Genomic DNA, 18,728 nt, shown 5'->3' on the forward strand with positions numbered 1-18,728 from the left:
ACGCAGCCAGACAGTACATTTCACTTTTTGAAGATATGCACCCCAATGTTCATAGGTCTCTCACCCAACTCAGCATCAGATCATCAGTTTATTACTATTTTCAATCAACCCAAATCAACTTTATTAAATCTCTGACTTTATATCTAGTTTTATATTCCTCCTTGTGATGTCTCCAGTCAGGTTGCTGCGCCTTCAAAGCATTAGCTTGTCCCAACATAACCAATAGTAACCAAACATAGTATTCCACCTGTACATTAATTTTTATATTTTGGCTGCTACTCCCAGACCCAAGATCATTACTCCTATTTGTTCTTACTCTCCTTTTGTTCTTTACCTCTCCTGTCATCATGCCTCCCTCTTCTTCATCTTCAATTCCCTGCAATCTCAAACATCAATTCTTCAGTAACTACTCTCCTACATTCCTGCTTCAAACTTGGTATCAAATACTCTTAAATAAGCTTACTCTTGTTGTTTATGCACCAAACTCTGAGTGATTATTATGACTTTGTGCCATTCTTCTGCCTCTTCCCTGTAACCCTGCACTTTTAAATAAGCCTCTTTAATGCTTCAAACACTTCCAGGCATTTTCTGTCATGTCTGTGTTTGTCTTGAGCTATTATGGATGTGTTCTCTCAGTCAAATTCATGTCCTTCTTTGTACTGAGACCAGTGAGAATTAGTCATGTCTCTTGGTGGCTAGTTGGTGTCCATGTATCCTTATTGCCAGTTTTCTTCTGGTTTGGCTTATTTAATGTTTCTCTCAGTCCTTATTTTATATACTATGTTGGATTTGTTGGTTTTGGGTATAGGATCCTTTACATCTGTCAGTAGCTGTCATAGGGTGGCTGTTGGTTTGTGGGCTACTCTGACACCTAGGAGTCTGAGTAGTCTTATGGTCATCTCTGATATGTCCCTGATGTGTGGTAGGGTGACTAGTGTGTCTGGCCGTGTTGTGTCTTCTTCTTGTGGTCTGTTGCAGATGTAACAGCAGTTTGTGCTTTTGGGTATCCATTCCTTTTAAAAACTCTGTATAAGTGTTCTTGTTCAGCTTTGCATAGTTCCAGGTTGCTGCAGTGTGTTGTGGCCCATTTGAATAATGTCCTGATGCAGCTCCATTTATGGGTGTTGGGTGGCTGCTGGTGTTATTGAGTTTAAGGTTCTTGTGAAGATTTGTAGCTTGGGTTGTGGATGAGTTTGTTGGCTTACTCGCTGAGCTGGATGGTTATCATACAGACCTTTTGTCACCATGCTAGGTACCCATCATCAGTGCAGACTCTGATGAAGTGAAATTGTTCTACTCTGCTTAGTATTTGTGTAATCTGGTCTGTTAAGTTGGGTTGTGTCATTTCCAGTTCTGCTCTGCATGGGTTTGTACATGAGGTCTAATTCAACATGTTTGTTGATTGCACTACAGGTTGAAAACTAGGCCTGTACAAATTCCACACTTGTCTGTGGTTGGCTTGAGCTGGTATGGTCACATTGTCCCAGTTAAATTAATGGCCTCCATTGTCTGAGTGCACTTTGGTGGGGAAAGTTCATCGTGTTGTTTTGCTGCAACTGGTGTTCGTGTATCCTGATGGCTGGTTTCCTTCTGGTCTGGCTGATGTAATGTTTGTTGCAGTCATTGCGAGGTATTTTGTAAACTACCTTGGTCCTGCATGTCATGGGTACAGTGTCTTTAGTCCTTGAGTGTTTGTCGTAGTGTGGCAATGAGTTTGTGTGCTCCCATGATTCCTAGTGGTCGTAGGAGTCTTGTCGTCAGTTCTGATATGTTCTTGAAGTAAGATAGCATGGCCAGTGTCTTGGGGAAGACTCTGTCCTCTTGGCATTGTCTATCCAGTAGGCACCTGCACATGAAGTTGTTGGGATATCTGTTGTTCGCAAAAACCTTGTATAGTTGCTAATTCTGGCATGAGTTGTGGTCCTTTTGAATAGTGTCCTAATACAGCTTTGTTTGTGGACATTGAGGTGATTGCTGTGGAAATTGTGAATTGGTCAATGTGAGTTGCCTTCCTCTCTTTTTTATGTGGTTTGGAACTCCCCATTGGTCATTTGTTCTACCCCTCTTCTCTCGTAAATTTGATCCCAGTGACAACATTGTTGATGAGATGGTGTGTCTCTTCTAATTTGGTGCATTTAATGATGACAAACATGTATCGGATCCACAGTTTTGGCTGTATGAGGAGGAGGGTAGTGTGTTCCAGTCTTTGCATGACTGCCTCTGCGGTAAGTCCTGAGGTGGGTGACCCCATCGGTCTGCCATTGATTTGTTTGTATATTTGGCAGTTAAAGATGAAGTATGTGGGGAGGCATAGGTTCAGTGGTCTGAGTTTGTTGTCCTTGCTGATGGAGCTGTTTGGAGTTGGTGTAATTAAGTATCTGGTCCGTATGGTCCTCTATGTACACCGGTCTGGAGTTCCCCATTGTTCTTGCGTTCCACCATTATATCTAGGAAGGGTAGTTAGTTATTGTTCTCTTCTTTTGTGAAATTTAATCCAGTGAGGATGTTGTTTGTATGTTGGTGGGCTGCTTCTTGTGCATTTGATAATCCCAAACGTGTCATCTACATAATTGGACCTAGAGTTTGGGTTGCATAGTGGGAAAGCGCTGTCATTTCTAATCTTTGCATTACTGTTTCTGCTATCAGTCCTGATATCAGAGATCCCTTTGTTGTTCTGCTGATTTGTTTGAATATACAATCGTTGAAGTTGCAGTGGTTATGAGGCACAGATCCAGCGATTTTAGGGTACTGTCGTGGTTGATGCGGTTGGTGTCACAGGGCACCTGCCTTCCTGAATTCGACTTGCAGTGTGGCAATTGTCTCTTTGGCTAGATCAATTGTTTATAAAGCTTCTCAAAAAAAACTTTGAAAAACTGGTTACGTCCTGGCTAGATAACTTCCAGTCAAGTTTCTACCACATTACCAAATTGTTACATCAACCTGGCTCTGAGTCAAAGTGTACAGCTGGATGAACATAGCAGGCCAAGCAACATCTGAGGAGCACGAAAGCTGATGTTTCAGGCCTGGACCCTTCATTAGAAAAGGGGGAGGGGGACAGGGTTCTGAAATAAATAGGGAGAGAGGGGGAGGAGGATCGAAGATGGATAGAGGAGGAGAGGTGGAGAGGAGACAGACAAGTTAAAGAGGCGGGGATGGAGCCAGTCGAGGTGAGTGTAGGTGGGGAGGTATGGTGGAGTTAGGTCAGTCCGGGGAGGACGGACAGGACAAGGAGGCGGGATGAGGTTAGTAGGAAGGAAATGGAGGTGCAGCTTGAGGTGGGGAAAGATAAGAGGAAGAACAGGTTAGGGAGGCGGGGACGAGCTGCGCTGGTTTTGGGATGCAGCAGGGGGAGGGGAGATTATTGTGGCACTAATCAGTTCCTCCCGCATCCCTAACCTGTTCTTCCTCTCACCTATCTGCTCCTCCCACCTCAAGCCACACCTCCATTTCCTTCCTACTCACCTCATCCCGCCCCCTTGACCTGTCCGTCCTCCCCGCACTGACCTATCCCCTCCCTACCTATATTCCTCTCCACCTAGCTTCTCCACTATCCATCGTCGGTCCGCATCCCCCTTTCTCCCTATGTATTTCAGAATCCTCTCCCCCTCCCGCTTTTCTGATGAAGGGTCTAGGCCCGAAACGTCAGTTTTTATGCTCCTGAGATGCTGCTTGGCCTGCTGTGTTCATCCAGCTCCACACTTTATTATCCCGGATTCTCCAGCATCTGCAGTTCCCATTATCACTGAGCTTTTCTATCAACTTGTGTTTTTGCTCCCGATTCACAGCATCCGTAGTTCTTTAGTTTTCGAAACATCTCATCTTCCAAAACTATCCGCAATCTTAGAAATAGTTGACCTCAATATGTTTCTTTAATGTCTAATTGCACTTTCTAACGTTTCGCCGCATCGACTTGAATGGACTAGTTGACGGCTCTCGCTGGAACGGTGACGTCTCCAAAGAGAAAGCCCCGGCCCGCTAGTACACTGATTGGCTGGCTCGTCTTGTGAATATTAATATACGACGGTACGCCTGAGTCTGAATGCTCCATCTGGGGGTGGGGTTGTGTTTCACGCCTGATCGTTTATTGGTCAAACATCCATGCATGGGGTCGTTCTGGGAACGATTATTGGTCGGTCGCTGTCAGCTTGAAAGCGGAAGGATGGCGGATGGGGAGCTGTGGAGAGTGAGTAAGGGCCTTGACTGGGATAAGGTTCCTGGGAGCACTTTTCGCCATAGTTTTACATACTGTTATTATGGGAAAGTAGGTGGACATCCAGTGCAAAGATTAAAATGACTTGGTTTCTCTAATGGATCTGTGTAAACGCTCATTGCTCTCTGAAGTCAGGACTCCGCTCATTCAGACACAGTACTGCTCAGCTATATTTTACTGTGGGGAGTTTAATTCGGGTTCTTGGCGCAGCAATGACCTTTACTTAATAGTTTATGGGGTGGTCTGTAAAAGTGCCCCGGCCATCTAAACTGCCTACCTTGTCCTTGCAGCCTCCTCGAGTGTGCGACGATTATCGGAGTGAGTGGAAACACTGCCGGAGTCTGAGAAATCTCTTTCATCACTATTACACATTCGGAAAGTTCCCCTCGTGTAAACAGTGGAAGAAAGATTACAACAGTTGCATGGAATGGGAACGTTTTAAGTCTATCGAAGCTAAGGTAAAATTTGTGAAAATATTATACAAGCAATATAACTGGATTTGGCCAAATACCATCCTGGTAACGTTCAGAACCACGCACACTTACGAACATACCTATTTTGCTTATTCTGTCACATTGCTGTATTCTTCTGAAGGCAGAATTCTGCTCGGTGTACAAGCAGCTACCAGCCATCCAACTGAAGTAATAATTTTAAATGCATAAACTCTCATCAATGAGTGTTTCTCTGGAGGGCCTCACACCATTTTTTCAACCTTGACCTGTGACGCTTAAATGCCAATCGCTAGTATGAGGATTAAAACTGGTATTGGGCACCTTGGTCCCAACTTTAGAAAGACAGTTCCAGCTACCCAAACTTTAGTTACACAATAACTATTTAATGCTGATTAATAAAATATTCAACAAATGAAGAGTCATACTGGACTCGCATGTTATTCTTTGTCTCTTCACAGATGCTGCCAGACATGTGCTGAGTTTCCACTACTCTTTTAAAACTTCAGATTTCCAAAAGTATTTTGCTTTTATTTGAATTAACAAGTAATCTATATAACATCCTCACTATAATAAAACGTACCAAGGTGTTTCACAGCGTTGTACGACAGAGCCATATGGTAATATTACGTGTTGACCAAAAGCCTGGTTAAAGAGGCATGTTCAAGGAGTGCCTTAAATGAGGACAACATGTTAAAGACAATGCCATGGGGTTATTAAAATTGGAAATGTGCATTTTGAATTAGATGATCAATATGAATGTTGTGAAACAAGAGGAGACTTAGAGGGGCCACGGGAGGATTTGTAAACCATGAGAATTTTGAAATTTAAGATATTTCAGTGGGAATCGGTTATAGGTCAGTAAGCATTGGAAGGTAAATTAAATTTATGAGTTTAATGCAGGCTTAGCAGCATTTTGGATGATCAAGCTTACAGAAGGTAGTATGTGGGATGCGATCCCGAGAGTTCATTGAAAAATACTAGACCGAAAAGTGTAAATATGGGTTTCAGCAACAGGCAAGCTGTTGTGGAAGTGGAAATAGGTGATCTTGGTTAATGCTGGCAGAGGAAGGTGATGGCCTAGTACTAATATTGCTAGACTGTTCATCCACAGACCCAGACCTGGGTTCAAATCCTGCCATGGCAGTTGGTGGAATTTGAAATCAATAAAATATCTGGAATTAACAATCTAATGATGACTATGAATCCATTGTTGATTGTTGGAAAAACCCATCTGGTTCACTAATGTCATTTAGGGAAGGAAACTGCCATCCTTACCTGGTCTGGCCTACACATGACTTCAGATCCACAGCAATGTGGTTGACTGTGAATGCCTTCTGGGCAATTAGGGATGGGCAATAAATGCGTAACCAGTGACACCATCACTGTCAATGAATAAATCTTTTTTACTTAAAGCTAAAACTTGTGTCGAAAGTAGCTACTAATGTGGATCTAACTGCAAGTTTATTTTAAATTTACAGATAGCTTTATGTGAGAGTGAGAAGAAGAGGTTAGCAGAACAAAAGATACACTTTCCAATCTGGGTGATGAGGAAAAATCCACCAGCTGAATGGCATCTACCCCTAAGTGACAAAAAAGAGGAATAGCTGGAGTTGATCACATCTGGAGTCACAAATCGCCAGTCATGCAATACAGCTTTTGTGAGCATGTCAGCTCCATTCTGCAGTGCAACCTATATAACTGGTTTTAGGGGAACCCAGATGGAAGCAGGTTTGAGTCTTGAGAACACTAAATAACCTGGATTCACTTTGATAGGAACTAGATGAGGGTGGCAATCAGAATGTTATACAACTCTCTCAATGATTATGCTGCAGTAAAGATGTTTTCAATAAATAAACTGCCAGCATGTAAATTTCATTAACTTCAGGCTCTTGTGAATGCTTATTTTATCTCTGTGAGATGCTTAGAGAGGGTGTTCTAGAGTGACTTATGTAAGAAATTAAGATCTAATTTGAGTTGGGCACCAGTCCAGATTTCACTTTTTTAAAAAAAAAAGTGGTGGAGATAACCTGAACTAACATGAGGTAGTGTTATTGCATCAACAGGGAGCAATTTAAACAGAGGAAGCTTTTTAAGCTCATGCACAAATTGTAAACTATCGTAGGTATGAGGGAAGAAATTATCATTACCATACTTTCCTTATTGTGTTCATTCTGATACGAACATTATTTTTTTCATTCACGGAATTATGGGAGGCACTGTTAGGCCAGCAGTTATTGTCCAGACAGTCAATCCCTCACTGTGGAAGTGGAATCAAAGTAGGCCCTAAGTGGGTATTAGTGAATCCGGTCTTTTTAATGACAATTGACAGTAGTTACATAGTTCAAACTCACAAAGCTAGACCATTAGACTGAGGCCTGGATTATTACTCCAATAACATTACAACATCACTGCCTTCCCAGATTTACCAGACACCTACTTTACTTTATAAATAAAGTAGATAAAGGAAAAAAAAAATCAAAATATAAATATACAAATAAAGTTATGAATATTTGTTTAGAAAACACAGCTCTGGTGGTCTGTCCAAATATTATTTTGCAATTGTTTGATTTTTGACTGTCTGACAAAGATCTGAATAGAATTCTGATTAAGGTAAATACGTTGGCCAACATCATCCCTTAATATAGTTCATTCTTTTCCATAACTATTCAAACAATATTTCCAACATCTCACTCTAAAGTCACACTTTCATCATTGTTTAAAAAATTGATACTTTAATCTGCAGAAGATTCTCTCTAACAGTCCTACCTTAAAATCATTTTATTTTCCAATATGACTTCAACAGCATAATTATAGGAACTGCGACTTTTCATTTAATAGGGTGTCCAGTCTATCATACCATTTTTAGATCCTGATGACTTTGCAGAAGGGAGAAATACTGGGTGCACCAGAAAATTTGTATTGTGACTAGTATCAACATAACACAGGCAATGAAAAACATCACATTTCTACAAGTGAACCTTACACCATTTGTACAATTAATTTCACTCTGAAGGACTTAATCTTTTTACTTTACTGACTACTGTCACTTAGCTACATTGGTAATGCTATAACCACAATTTGTAACCTGCACATAGTTACAGGCAGCAGAAATATTTCCATGTAATAGCAAGGACTACTGTCACATTAAAAGTTACAAACCTAATCTTACAACCCTAATCTTAAATCCTTTCTAGAAACTTGTAACCTGTTTAAAAATTAACACAGCAGCAGTGAGTTTGACATTCGCATGGCACTATTCACTTTATTTATGAGAAAATCAGTTTGAAATGACAAACCATAAGCAAGCATCTAATGTGTGTCATTGTGTGTAGACTTTTGTGATATCTCTGTATTTTCCATCAGGCGCTTGGTAGTTAGCAATAGGAGGAGTAAAACTGCATCCTTGCAACTCCAATGGAAACAGTCCTCGGTCCCGTTTAATGGCAGCCTGGTACAACTCTTCTGATTCAAGCTGCAGTTCCTGCAGGGCCTGCTGTTGTGCCTTAATCATGCACTGAATCATTTCAGCTTCTTTTTCATATTCTTTCTGCTTATAACGTGACCACTCTTTCATCAGAAGTGCTCGCCTCTCGCTCTCTTCCATTGGCAGCTTGGGAGGATCGCGGACTCTGTAGGCAGCACATTAAAAACAAAACTTTATTTGGGCTCTACGTATGCTAAATTCTTATGAACATAGTATTTACATTGCATTGATTTAGGTCAAACTGCAATCTCAACATCTGCACTAATGAAGATATTTATGAGAAATAACATTCAAAGTACTGCAGATATTTAATTAGTTGAAAGTGAAATGATTATTGTGACCAAAATTGCAAACATTTCGTGCACAGCAAGGTTCCTGAAACAGTGTGATGAATGACCTGCCTGTGTACTGTTGATATTGATTAAGGATGGACACCAGAACTCACTAATCAATTTCTTCATTCAAGGAAGATATCAAGCTTTGCATTGATAAAGTATTTTTCACAAACCTCAATGTCCTAAAACTATTTACAACTCATTAAATACTTTTTAAAGGCAATCACCATTTTTGTGTATGAATACAACAAGTCAACTTCCACAGAAAGATAATCTGTTTAAATAATATTAATCAAGAATAAATAGTAACCAGTATTTCAGAATGAATTCCATTGTTTTTCAACAAATAGAAGTGTGTAGTTGTGCCTTCCTTAAAATACATGTCCAAAAACAGACTGGTCATTGGTCTAACTAGAATCTTGTGTATAATATGGTCATTGTATTTGGTTACAATGGATACTGCATTTTCACCTAATGAATGGGCTGGCTGATTGAGAGTTTCAAGTTTTCTTCTTGTTGTGCCTTGGGATATTTTACACGCGAGCAGACCAGAGTTTTAGTTTTAACAGATTATCTGAAGGACAGTATATGAATGGAATGCAGCTCTACCGCTGTCTCTCTGAGCTCAAAGTTAGGAATAAAGACATACACAAACCCTGAGTATTTACAGATTGAGGGACTGGATAAACTTATCAGTTACCTGTGCCAAACACTATAGTCATCTGATCCCTGAATTCACTTTTCTGTCTTTCACCTGCACTTACTGCCTCTAACCATCTCATCACAATACAATAACCTCTCTTGATTTGATTTTCCCTTTTTACATTTTGACCTTGGACCCATTATTCCTCTCTCCTTAGTTCAGGTGTTGGAGTCACTGGCCTCTTCTAGCTGGAGGAAGACAGGCAATGCTGATGCCACAAACAAATACACTTTCAAGTGGTGGTGGTTCAGGTCTGAGAATGAACTCCTTCAGCCACATAGCAAAACCAATTCAAATACTGAAACAATTGTTCAGAATGAGTATTTGCAACTAATTAAAAGAATCAAAAAAATCTCCAACCAGCACTAAAACAATTTAACCTAGTGTTGCGATTATCCATGAAATGTGTGCTATGTGTAGCAACAAGACTTCATATATAATTATGGATGAAAAGTGAAATTGTATCAAGTATAAATGTCAGGTATTTATATTGATTTTGCAGGATATTCATTAGTACAGTGATTGGTTTTGTGTGTCAGATACTTCATAGTGAAAAAGCCCCTTCTAGAACCTGCAGTGTGAAGCCAAATGGCTGGAATAAATAGATGCTTAAGTTCTGGATGTGAGTTTGCTCGCTGAGCTGGAAGGTTAGTTTTCAGACGTTTCGTCACCATTCTAGGTAACATCATCAGTGAGCCTCCGATGACGCGCTGGTGTTATGTCCCGCTTTCTATTTATCTGTTTAGGTTTCCTTGGGTTGGTTCCCTAGAAGCATGGCATTCCAACCGGAACTCCATCAACAAACACATTGGCTCCAAATCAATCTACCATCCCCTGAGAAAAAGAACAGGAAATGACATCACCAACACACAGAAACCTAAACAGATAAATAGAAGGCGGGACATAACACCAGCGCTTCGTGGGAGGCTCACTGATGATGTTACCTAGAATGGTGACGAAACGTCTGAAAACTAACCTTCCAGCACAGCGAGCAAACTCACATCCAGAACCTCAACCTGAGCTATAAATCTCCTCAAAACTCGCTAGATGCTTAAGTGTTAAGCATTTGTGAAGACTTCAACAAGGTGGCTCACTATTACCTTTGATGGCAATTACGGATGAACAATAAATGTTGCCATAGCAAGTAATGCCCATATCTCAGGAGGGAATTTAAAAATGTGGTCTTTCCTCGAGACAAGCTTCATGTCTTAGCGTAGGCATATGTGCTATTTCAAATGTTTAGCAGTTAAACTCTTTATAATTCTGAACCCATGACACAAACAGAAGAAAGACACAACCACAAAGGCATCTAATTTCCTGCCAAAACCAGACTATTCAGAGAAGGTCATTTTGCTTTTGGGAACCATGAAATCTTTTAGATTTCTGTCAGACAACACAAACCTTGATTCATCGAGTAACTTAGTTGGAGTGATGAAATCTTCAATTGGGATCAGCTCTGGAGGAACACGTTCTAATTTTTTTAGTCTTTTGCGCAGACGGTCTCTCGCTGCCTGTTCTCTCTTGGGATCTATTTTCTTCTTTTTCCTGGGTTCAGCTCTGCAAAACAAGTTCTTACAACATTGAGGCAATAACATTGGCTACAGCTTTCCCTCCTGAGCATCGCTCCATGACACAACACCCTTTGATGAAATGATTTCAGGATGAGCTTCAATGGAAGAAATAATTTTCTTTCCATATCAATGTTTTGTTTTTCTGACACCCCTTCTGTTCCCAAGCCAAATGCATTGGTTTATTTCAGATAGCCTATATGTTCTGCTTTCTGACGTCTGCAAATGAATGAAATTGCCACAAAGTCATTGGCAGCAGCCTGGTTTATATTTGCTAACTTATTTCTAAAGATGAATAGTCTCCACTTTTCTCTTTCAACATGGGCCATGAGGCTTACATAAATTGATGTGCATCATTTTATATTTCCAGTGACCTCAGTATTTTGTTTTATCACACAGCAATATTATAAGTTAATAAGATCATCAGAAAGAAGGGCAGAATTAGACCGTTTGACCCGTCGAGTCTGCTCCACCATTCAATCATGGCTGATATGCTCCTTGCCTCCGTTTTCATGCCTTCTCCCCATTACCAATTAAAAATCTCTCTAATTCCTCCTAATATTAATTATTTCAGTTAGTCTCTATAATCTATGTGCAAAGTATACTTTTTTATACAAGTTTATCCTTTCAAACACTAACATGATATACTGAAGGTGGTGATTTCAAACTTAGCAAATTGAAACTCATGTTCTGATACTTTTTCACTGAACGTTTTGTTTTCACAACTTCAAACTGGGACTCATGAGGTGATGGAGGTCTTTAGCAACAGGTTAATTTTGTTGAATCCCATTCTGGAACCTCACTGACCTGGCAGTCCCCACCCACAACAATACCATTGCCTACAAACCTGGGATCAACCCTTGGTTGACTGAAGAGTGCACAAGGGTATGCCAGGAATGCTATCAAACATGTCTGAAAATAAGGAAATAACCTGGTGAAGCTACAACTCAGGACTACTCATATGCCAAACAGCAAAAATCAAACAACAGACAAAGATAAGTGATGCCACAAGAACCAGTTCAGATCTAAATTCTGCAATCCTGCTACATCCAGCTATAAATGATAGTGGACAATTAAAATAACTCACTGGAGGAGGAGGAGGCGTAGAGTCACAAATATACCCATCCTCCATAATGGGAAGCCTTAGCACATATGTGCAAAAGACAAGACCCCAATATTCGCAACAATCTTCAGCCAGAAGTGCCAAGCAGATGATTCATCTCAGCCTCCTTCAGAGGTCACCAGCAACACAGATACCAGTTGTCAGGCATTTCAATTAATTCCATGAAGTATCAAGAAATTGTTGAAGGTACTGAATACTGCAAAGGCTATGGGGCCTGACAACATTCCAGCAAATAGTATTGGAAACACATGCTTTGGAATTAAATGTAACTCAGGTCATGTTGTTCCAGTACAGATATGACACAGATACTGAAACTACATGGTGGAAAATTGTCTAACTCTGCCCTGTTGTCAATAAGCAAGATGAACCAACCTGAATAGCTACTGCTCCATCAGTCTACAGTCAATCATCAGCAAAGTGATGGAAGGGATGTTTGGCAGTGCAAACAAGTTGCATTTGCTCAGCAGTGATCTGCTCACTGACATTTAATTTGGATTCTGCCAGGACCACTGAGCTCCAGACCATATTACAGTCCAGGTCCAAATGTAGACTGAAGATTAAAACTCCAGAGGTGAGGTGAAAGTGTCTGTCCTTGATTTCAAAGCAGCATTTAACCCAATGTTGTACCAAAGAGCACTAGCAAAACCACAGTCAATGGGAATCTGGGAAAACCGTTCACTACTTAAGAGTCATACTCAGCCCAAAGGAAGATGATTATGTTTGTGGAGGTCAATCATTTCAAGCCCAGGACATCACTACAGGAGTTCCTCAGGCTCTAGACAGTTTCTAAACAACGTGTTCAGAGATGTTGACTCAGTATGGAGCTGATGAAACACAGCAGGTCAGGCATCATCAGAGGAAGAGGAAAGTTGATGTTTCAGGTCAGGACCCCGACTCGAAATGTCAACTTTCCTGCTCCTCCGATGCTGCCTGACCTGCTGTGTTCCTCCAGCTCCACACTGTGTTGATTCTGACTCCAGCATCCGCAGTTCTTGCTATCTCTGATGTTCAGCGATGTTACTATTTACCTCTGGAGCAGTTGGTATTTGAACCCTGGTCTCCTGGCTCTGAGGTACCACTATCACTGCATCACAAGGGCCGCTACCTACGTCAGGGCCTTAAGTTCTAGACTCATCCATCTTAAGCTGCTTTATCAATTGTCCCTCCATCACAGAGGTCAGAAGGTGGGATGTTCTGTGTCGACTGCACAATGTTCAGCGCCAACTGCATTTTTCAAGCCAACCCAGGCAGAAAGGCTGCAGCTTGTCTTAAGATTTACTGTACCTCATTGGTAAGGATGCTCTGAGTCCCAAGAGGGAAATCTGCCAGTGACTGTCTCGAACAGAAGCATGCCACACTGCACGAGGACTGGAAAACAATGAAAGATAATGTTCTAGATTTCAGTTATGATATCCACACATATGACTGTTGTTGCTTCAAGTAGTTATTATCTCCTCCTAGCAGCTAGATCTAACTGAGACAATACGAATGGAGGAAACGAAAAACTGACTCAGAGGAACCCCGGAGTAAAATGCGACTGCCTCAAGGAACTGTATCTCAACAACACAGTTCTGTCAGTCAACATACAAATACAGATGACACCGGGCTGTCCCCATTTTCTGCCAACAATGTCAACTCCACATTCATCAATGTACTGTTAGATTACTTACCTGAATAAGGTAGAACATTTCTCTAAAAGCAGCAAAGGTTTTTCAGCCTTAGTCAAAAACCCAGCTTCCTGGTCCCAGTATCATCTCTCTCTAGCTGAACCTTGCAGACTCCTGGTTTATAAGGAGCGAAGATTCAAACTTTATTCTTTGCCAAAAATTATATATCCTCCTCTGCATCATTTGTCCAGCTCAGCTTTTGTTTAACTTCTTGGAGATGAAACATTCCCTCTTACTTTAGTTGCTTTAAGGCTCAGCTCCCATGTTTTGCTCCAAATCCATCTCTTTTGTTCCACTTTATACATTCATCTCCTTCTCATTCACTGACTTTAATATTTCTGTTCTCCTTTCAACAGTGTCCAGTTGAAAGATGAGGTGCTTTTCTTGAAGAGTAAGCCTCATTGGAACAGTGCATTATGTCAAGGACAGAAATGAGAGCAAAGTTGTGTAATTAAAATGACAAGCCACCAGAAATTCTAGGTCAGACAAAATGGTCACTCAGCTTGTTAACTAAGTGAAGCTGGATGAACACAGCAGGCCCAGCAGCATCTCAGGAGCACAAAAGCTGATGTAATGAAGGGTCCAGGTCTGAAACGTCAGCTTTTGTGCTCCTGAGATGCTGCTTGGCCTGCTGTGTTCATCCAGCTTCACACTTTTGTTATCTTGGATTCTCCAGCATCTGCAGTTCCCATTATCTCTGGTCACTCAGCTTGTATTTGCTCTCACAAATTCACATAACCCTTGCTCAGGATCTTGTTTATTGTTGTTGTATGGGATGTAGGAGCCACTGGCAAGGTCTGTATTTGTAACTTATGCCTTGTTGCCCTTGATCTAATTGATTCTCAAGGTCATTTCAGAGGGCAGTTAAGAGTCACATTGCTGTGGGTCTGGAATCACATGCAAGCCAGAGCAGGTAAGAATGGAAGACTTCTTTTCCTGAACAACCATGAACATTTGTTTGGTCACCATAAGATCGGATTTATATCAAATTCAAATTTCACCATCTACCATGGCAGAATTGAACCCTTGTTCCCAGAACATTAACCTGGAGTTAGGGCTTACTAGCCGATGGACAATATTAGCAGACTATGGCAGTGAAAAACAAAGAAGTGACGGCCTAGTGGCATTATCACTGGACTATTAATTCATTGACCTAGATAACGTTCTGGGGATCTGGGTTCAAATCCTACTATGGCTGATGGTGAAGTTTGCAAGATCTGGTATTAAGACAGTAACGATGACCAAGGAAACCACTGAAGATTGTCAGGGTGAAAAATTTGGTTCACTAATGTCCTTTAGAGAAGGAAACTGCTATCCTTACCTGGTCTGGCCTACATGTGACTCCAGACCCATCCCTCTGGAACGGGCAATAATTGCCAGTCCAGCCAGAGAAGTCCACATCCCATGAACAAATGAAAAAAAAATTACACTTACATAATAACTATAACACTGCCCTCAAGACCGTTTTCTCCGTCTGATGAAAGGTCACAGAACTGTAAGGTTAACTGTTACTCTCTCCACAGATGCTGCCTAAACTGCTGTACATTTCCAGTATATTTCTGCTTTGATTTCAGATTCCCAGCAGTGACAGTGTCCAATTTCCTGGTTATCTGGTTGCTGTTGTGAGGTCAACGTGGACCACAGACACTAAATTTCTTCAGTTGATACTTTTCAATTATAGCATCGCTGAGGACTCCGAGATTGTGGTGGGTGCTGTATAAATGTAACTTCTTTCATTTACTTTGAGGCCCTTTGCCTACACATGGACTTTGACACTGGAGGCTGGTAAAACGGCCTCACAATCCTCCCAGGGAGAGATCACTTCATTGACCCATGGTCTCTCCCATCCCAAACCCAGTACGTACTTACATCAGGCCGAGAACCGACCGCATTCCCCACGACATATTTTCCGTGCGGCGCCAGCACCTCCTCCAGTCACTCCCTCCACCTTTCACCAATCCTCTCTCTCCCCAACTCCCTGCCTCCGTCTTCCACTCACACCCGATCCGCTTTCAGCGTCGCACCAACACCAGCGTCTCATGCCCACGGATATATATTCCGACTGGAGCGCAACATGCACTCTGAATGTTCCGAGTACACCCAAGGACCTAAGCAAACACTGGGTTTTTTGTAAAATTGAACCTCTGTCCTAAGTTCTTAATGCCAAGTAAATTAAGGTTGCACACAATGCTTTTCTGTTTGGCGAAGCGATGGTGCAGCGGTGAAGTTATTGGACAAGTAATTCAAAACCCCAGGCCAATATCTGGATATGGAAATAGGAACTGCTGGAGAAACTCAGCAAATCTGGCAGCATCTGGGGAGAGAAAGCACGAGGTAACATTTGGGACCCAAGCTACAGTTGCACTATTTTGTTTGTACTGTAATGTTATGAGGACATGGGTTTGAATGCCACCATGGCGAATGACGAAATTTGAACTCAATAACAGTATAAAATGAAAAGGTAGTCTAAAAATCCCACTGGATTTACTACTGTCATTTAGGGAATCTGTCATCTTTATACCATGAAGTCTCACGTTGAATTTGGGTAAGGAAACATCCTGATTTCCCTATCTGTTGAATCATTATTTCTTCAGGTTGAACAACACTTGTATTATGGGTTAGGGAACTTCAACATTGATCACAAAGAGTTGCACCACCACAAACTGAGCTGGCGTAGTCCTAAAGGACATAAGTGCTAGACAGGGTCTGCTTGAGGTAGTGATGGAAATGACCACACAGTTCTGTCAGTATACTGAGTGTACCTTCTATTGTGGCAGTTACTACAGCACTCATTGGGGCAGATTTTGAATAGAGCGAAATTGGGTAACCATGAGATGCTGTAGGGCATCAACAGCAGAAGTATATCCAATCCGCAATCTGTATAACCTCATGGCCCAGCATGTTCTACGAAGACCATCAAACTGGGACAGCAGTCCTGGTTTAATAAAGACTGCAGGAAGCCATGCCAGGAACAACATCAGGTATGCCTAAAAATGAAATGTCAACCTGATAAACCCACATCGTAGGACTACTTGTCTGCCAAGTAGTGGAAGCAGCATGCAACAGACTGGACAACCCCACTGGAGTTTTGCCAGATCCGGTTGTGACTGGCGTTGAATAATTAAACAACTAATAGGAACTGCAAAAGTTCTACAAATATCCTGATCCAAAATGATGGGGGAGCCCGGCACAGCCAGAAGTCCTGAGTGAATGATGCATCTTGGTCCTCTTCCGAGGTCAACAGAATCACAGGGACCAGTCTTCAACCAATTTCATTCATTAATGTGATATTGAGAAATGGCAGAGACACTGGATGCTGCAAAAGCTTTTGCCCCGACAGTATTCCAACAGTAACAAATTGAATAGTAGTGAAGAACTCTGCTCCGGAACAAGTTGTGCCTCTACCTATAATTACCCAGCTTCTAATAGTTACAATATTGGCACTTACCTAATGATGTTGTAAATTGGCCAGGTATGTGCTGTGCACAAAAAGCAGGACAAATCCAACTCAGCCAATTAATGCCTTGTAGCCTACTCTTAGACATCAACAAAGTGATGACAGTGATTGTTAACAGTGGTATCAAGCAACGCTTGCAAAGGAAAAGCCTGCTCAGTGAAGCTAAGGTTGGGTTCTAGCAGGGCTACTTGGCTCTTGACCTCATGGTGGCCCTGTCGAAACTTGGAAAAAAATTGCTGAACTCCAGAGGCTGGGCAAAATTTATTGCACTTAACATCAGGGCAACATTTGATTGAATTTGGTATCAAAGAGCACAAGCAAAGCTGCAGTCAGTGGGAATTGGGGAAAATTTTCTGCTGATTTGAGTCGTAGCTGGCATAAAGATTGTGACTGTTGGAGGTCAATTATCTCAGCTCCAGGATGTGTACTTATTAAGCTTGATGTCCGATAGGGTGGAGTAAAAGTGTTGGTTGATGGCGTGGATCCTGTGCAGAATGAAAAACAGAGGAGGTCTTTTGCAGTTCTGGGAGAGAGAGGCTCTGAGCTGGGGTAAGGTTGACTGTAGTGAGAGAAGATGCCGGCAAAAGGCTGCGAGCATGGAGCTGAGGACAGCAAAGAGACACCACCTCCTGATCCCCTGATGTCCATCCTGGGCCACCTCCAGAGCCACAATGACATCACATGCAAACTGAAAGGGAAAGACCTCATTTTCCACCTCAGGAGCCCACAGCCCAATGGCCTGAACATGGAATTCACCAGTTTTAAAATATTCCACCCCGGCCTCACCCCATGTCCAAAGCTCCCTGTCATCCCCACCTCCTTGACCTGACACAACCTGTCCATCTTCTTCCCAACCTATCCGCCCCACCCTGCCCACCGACCAATCCCCACTACACCCACCTGCATCCACCTATCACCACCTCAGTAACCATCCACAAGACTCAGCCCCTTCCGTCTATTATTTACCAGCTGTTTTCTCTCTCCCGATTTCTGAAGAAATGTCCCAACCCGAATGTCATCTTTCCTACTCCTCTGCTGCTGCCTGACCTGCTGTGTTCCTCCAGCTCCAAACGGTGTTTATCCCTGCTGTTTGTTGCCTGTCTGCTAACTCGTTTTCTATCTAGCTCAGTACGCTTCCTCCATTCCTATGCGCTTTAATTTTATACACTAAAGTCTTATGTGGGACTTCTGTTGAAAGCCTTCTGAAGGTCTGAATAAACCATGCTCACCTCTTCATGGTTGCCCTCTACTAGTTACATCCTCAAATAAATCTAGTAGATTTGTCAAGCACAGTCTCCCTTTTCGAAGTCCATGCTGACGCTGTCCAATTCTGCCAATGTTTTTCAAATGCTCGGCTATGAATTAATTTTGTAATGGACTCTAGCATTTTCTCTACTATCAATGTCAGGCTGACTGATGTATAATTCCTGGTTTCCTCTCTACCTCCCTTTTTAAATATGGAGTGGGGGAGGGTGGGATACATTGTCTATCCTCCAATCTGTAGGAACTATTCCAGAGTCCGTAGAATCTTGTAAGATGACCACCAGTACGTCCACTATTTCAAGGACCACTTCCTTAAATATGCAGCGGTATGGGCCGTCTGGGGGGCTTGTTTTTGAAACTTCTTACTTATGAAATTTTATAAATGATCATTGTTTTGTATTCAGAGATAGTAGGAACTGCTGTGCTGGAGAATCTGAATGACAAAGTGTAGAGCTGGATGAACACA

At 41.9% G+C, this 18,728-nt stretch overlaps 2 protein-coding genes across 4 annotated transcripts; one reads left to right on the forward strand and one right to left on the reverse strand.

Annotated features, from left to right (window-relative positions):
* The first annotated feature begins 4,057 nt into the window (after positions 1 to 4,057).
* Positions 4,058 to 6,541, forward strand: c26h22orf39 (chromosome 26 C22orf39 homolog). Its single transcript, XM_048556479.2, has 3 exons — positions 4,058 to 4,183; positions 4,501 to 4,668; positions 6,141 to 6,541. The coding sequence occupies exons 1-3, from the start codon at positions 4,103 to 4,105 to the stop codon at positions 6,264 to 6,266; spliced, it is 375 nt and encodes a 124-aa protein (XP_048412436.1). The 5' UTR covers positions 4,058 to 4,102; the 3' UTR covers positions 6,267 to 6,541.
* Positions 6,542 to 7,897: 1,356 nt separating this feature from the next.
* mrpl40 (mitochondrial ribosomal protein L40) lies at positions 7,898 to 15,579 on the reverse strand. 3 transcript variants are annotated; one of them, XM_048556474.2, is made up of 4 exons: positions 15,412 to 15,577; positions 13,160 to 13,243; positions 10,586 to 10,741; positions 7,898 to 8,291 (listed from the first exon to the last, which is right to left on the reverse strand). In XM_048556474.2, the coding sequence occupies exons 1-4, from the start codon at positions 15,444 to 15,446 to the stop codon at positions 7,982 to 7,984; spliced, it is 585 nt and encodes a 194-aa protein (XP_048412431.1). In that variant the 5' UTR covers positions 15,447 to 15,577; the 3' UTR covers positions 7,898 to 7,981. The 3 variants fall into 3 exon arrangements, with proteins under 3 accessions (XP_048412431.1, XP_048412433.1, XP_048412432.1); XM_048556476.2 differs by having other exon boundaries at positions 15,408 to 15,562; XM_048556475.2 differs by lacking the exon at positions 13,160 to 13,243 and having other exon boundaries at positions 15,412 to 15,579.
* Between the last annotated feature and the right edge of the window lie 3,149 nt (positions 15,580 to 18,728).

Source organism: Stegostoma tigrinum, chromosome 26, assembly GCF_030684315.1.
Source record: "Stegostoma tigrinum isolate sSteTig4 chromosome 26, sSteTig4.hap1, whole genome shotgun sequence".
NCBI lineage: Eukaryota > Metazoa > Chordata > Chondrichthyes > Orectolobiformes > Stegostomatidae > Stegostoma > Stegostoma tigrinum.

Coding starts and splice junctions, on each gene's coding strand:
- c26h22orf39 (XM_048556479.2), top strand. CDS start 4,103: ATGGGGTCGTTCTGGGAACGATTATTGGTCGGTCGCTGTCAGCTTGAA. Junction 4,184..4,500: donor CGGATGGGGAGCTGTGGAGA/GTGAGTAAGGGC, acceptor TTGTCCTTGCAG/CCTCCTCGAGTGTGCGACGA. Junction 4,669..6,140: donor TTAAGTCTATCGAAGCTAAG/GTAAAATTTGTG, acceptor TTAAATTTACAG/ATAGCTTTATGTGAGAGTGA.
- mrpl40 (XM_048556474.2), bottom strand. CDS start 15,446: ATGTCGTGGGGAATGCGGTCGGTTCTCGGCCTGAT. Junction 13,244..15,411: donor CGGTCGGTTCTCGGCCTGAT/GTAAGTACGTAC, acceptor ATTGTTTTCCAG/TCCTCGTGCAGTGTGGCATG. Junction 10,742..13,159: donor AGAGCATCCTTACCAATGAG/GTACAGTAAATC, acceptor CTTGTTTTGCAG/AGCTGAACCCAGGAAAAAGA.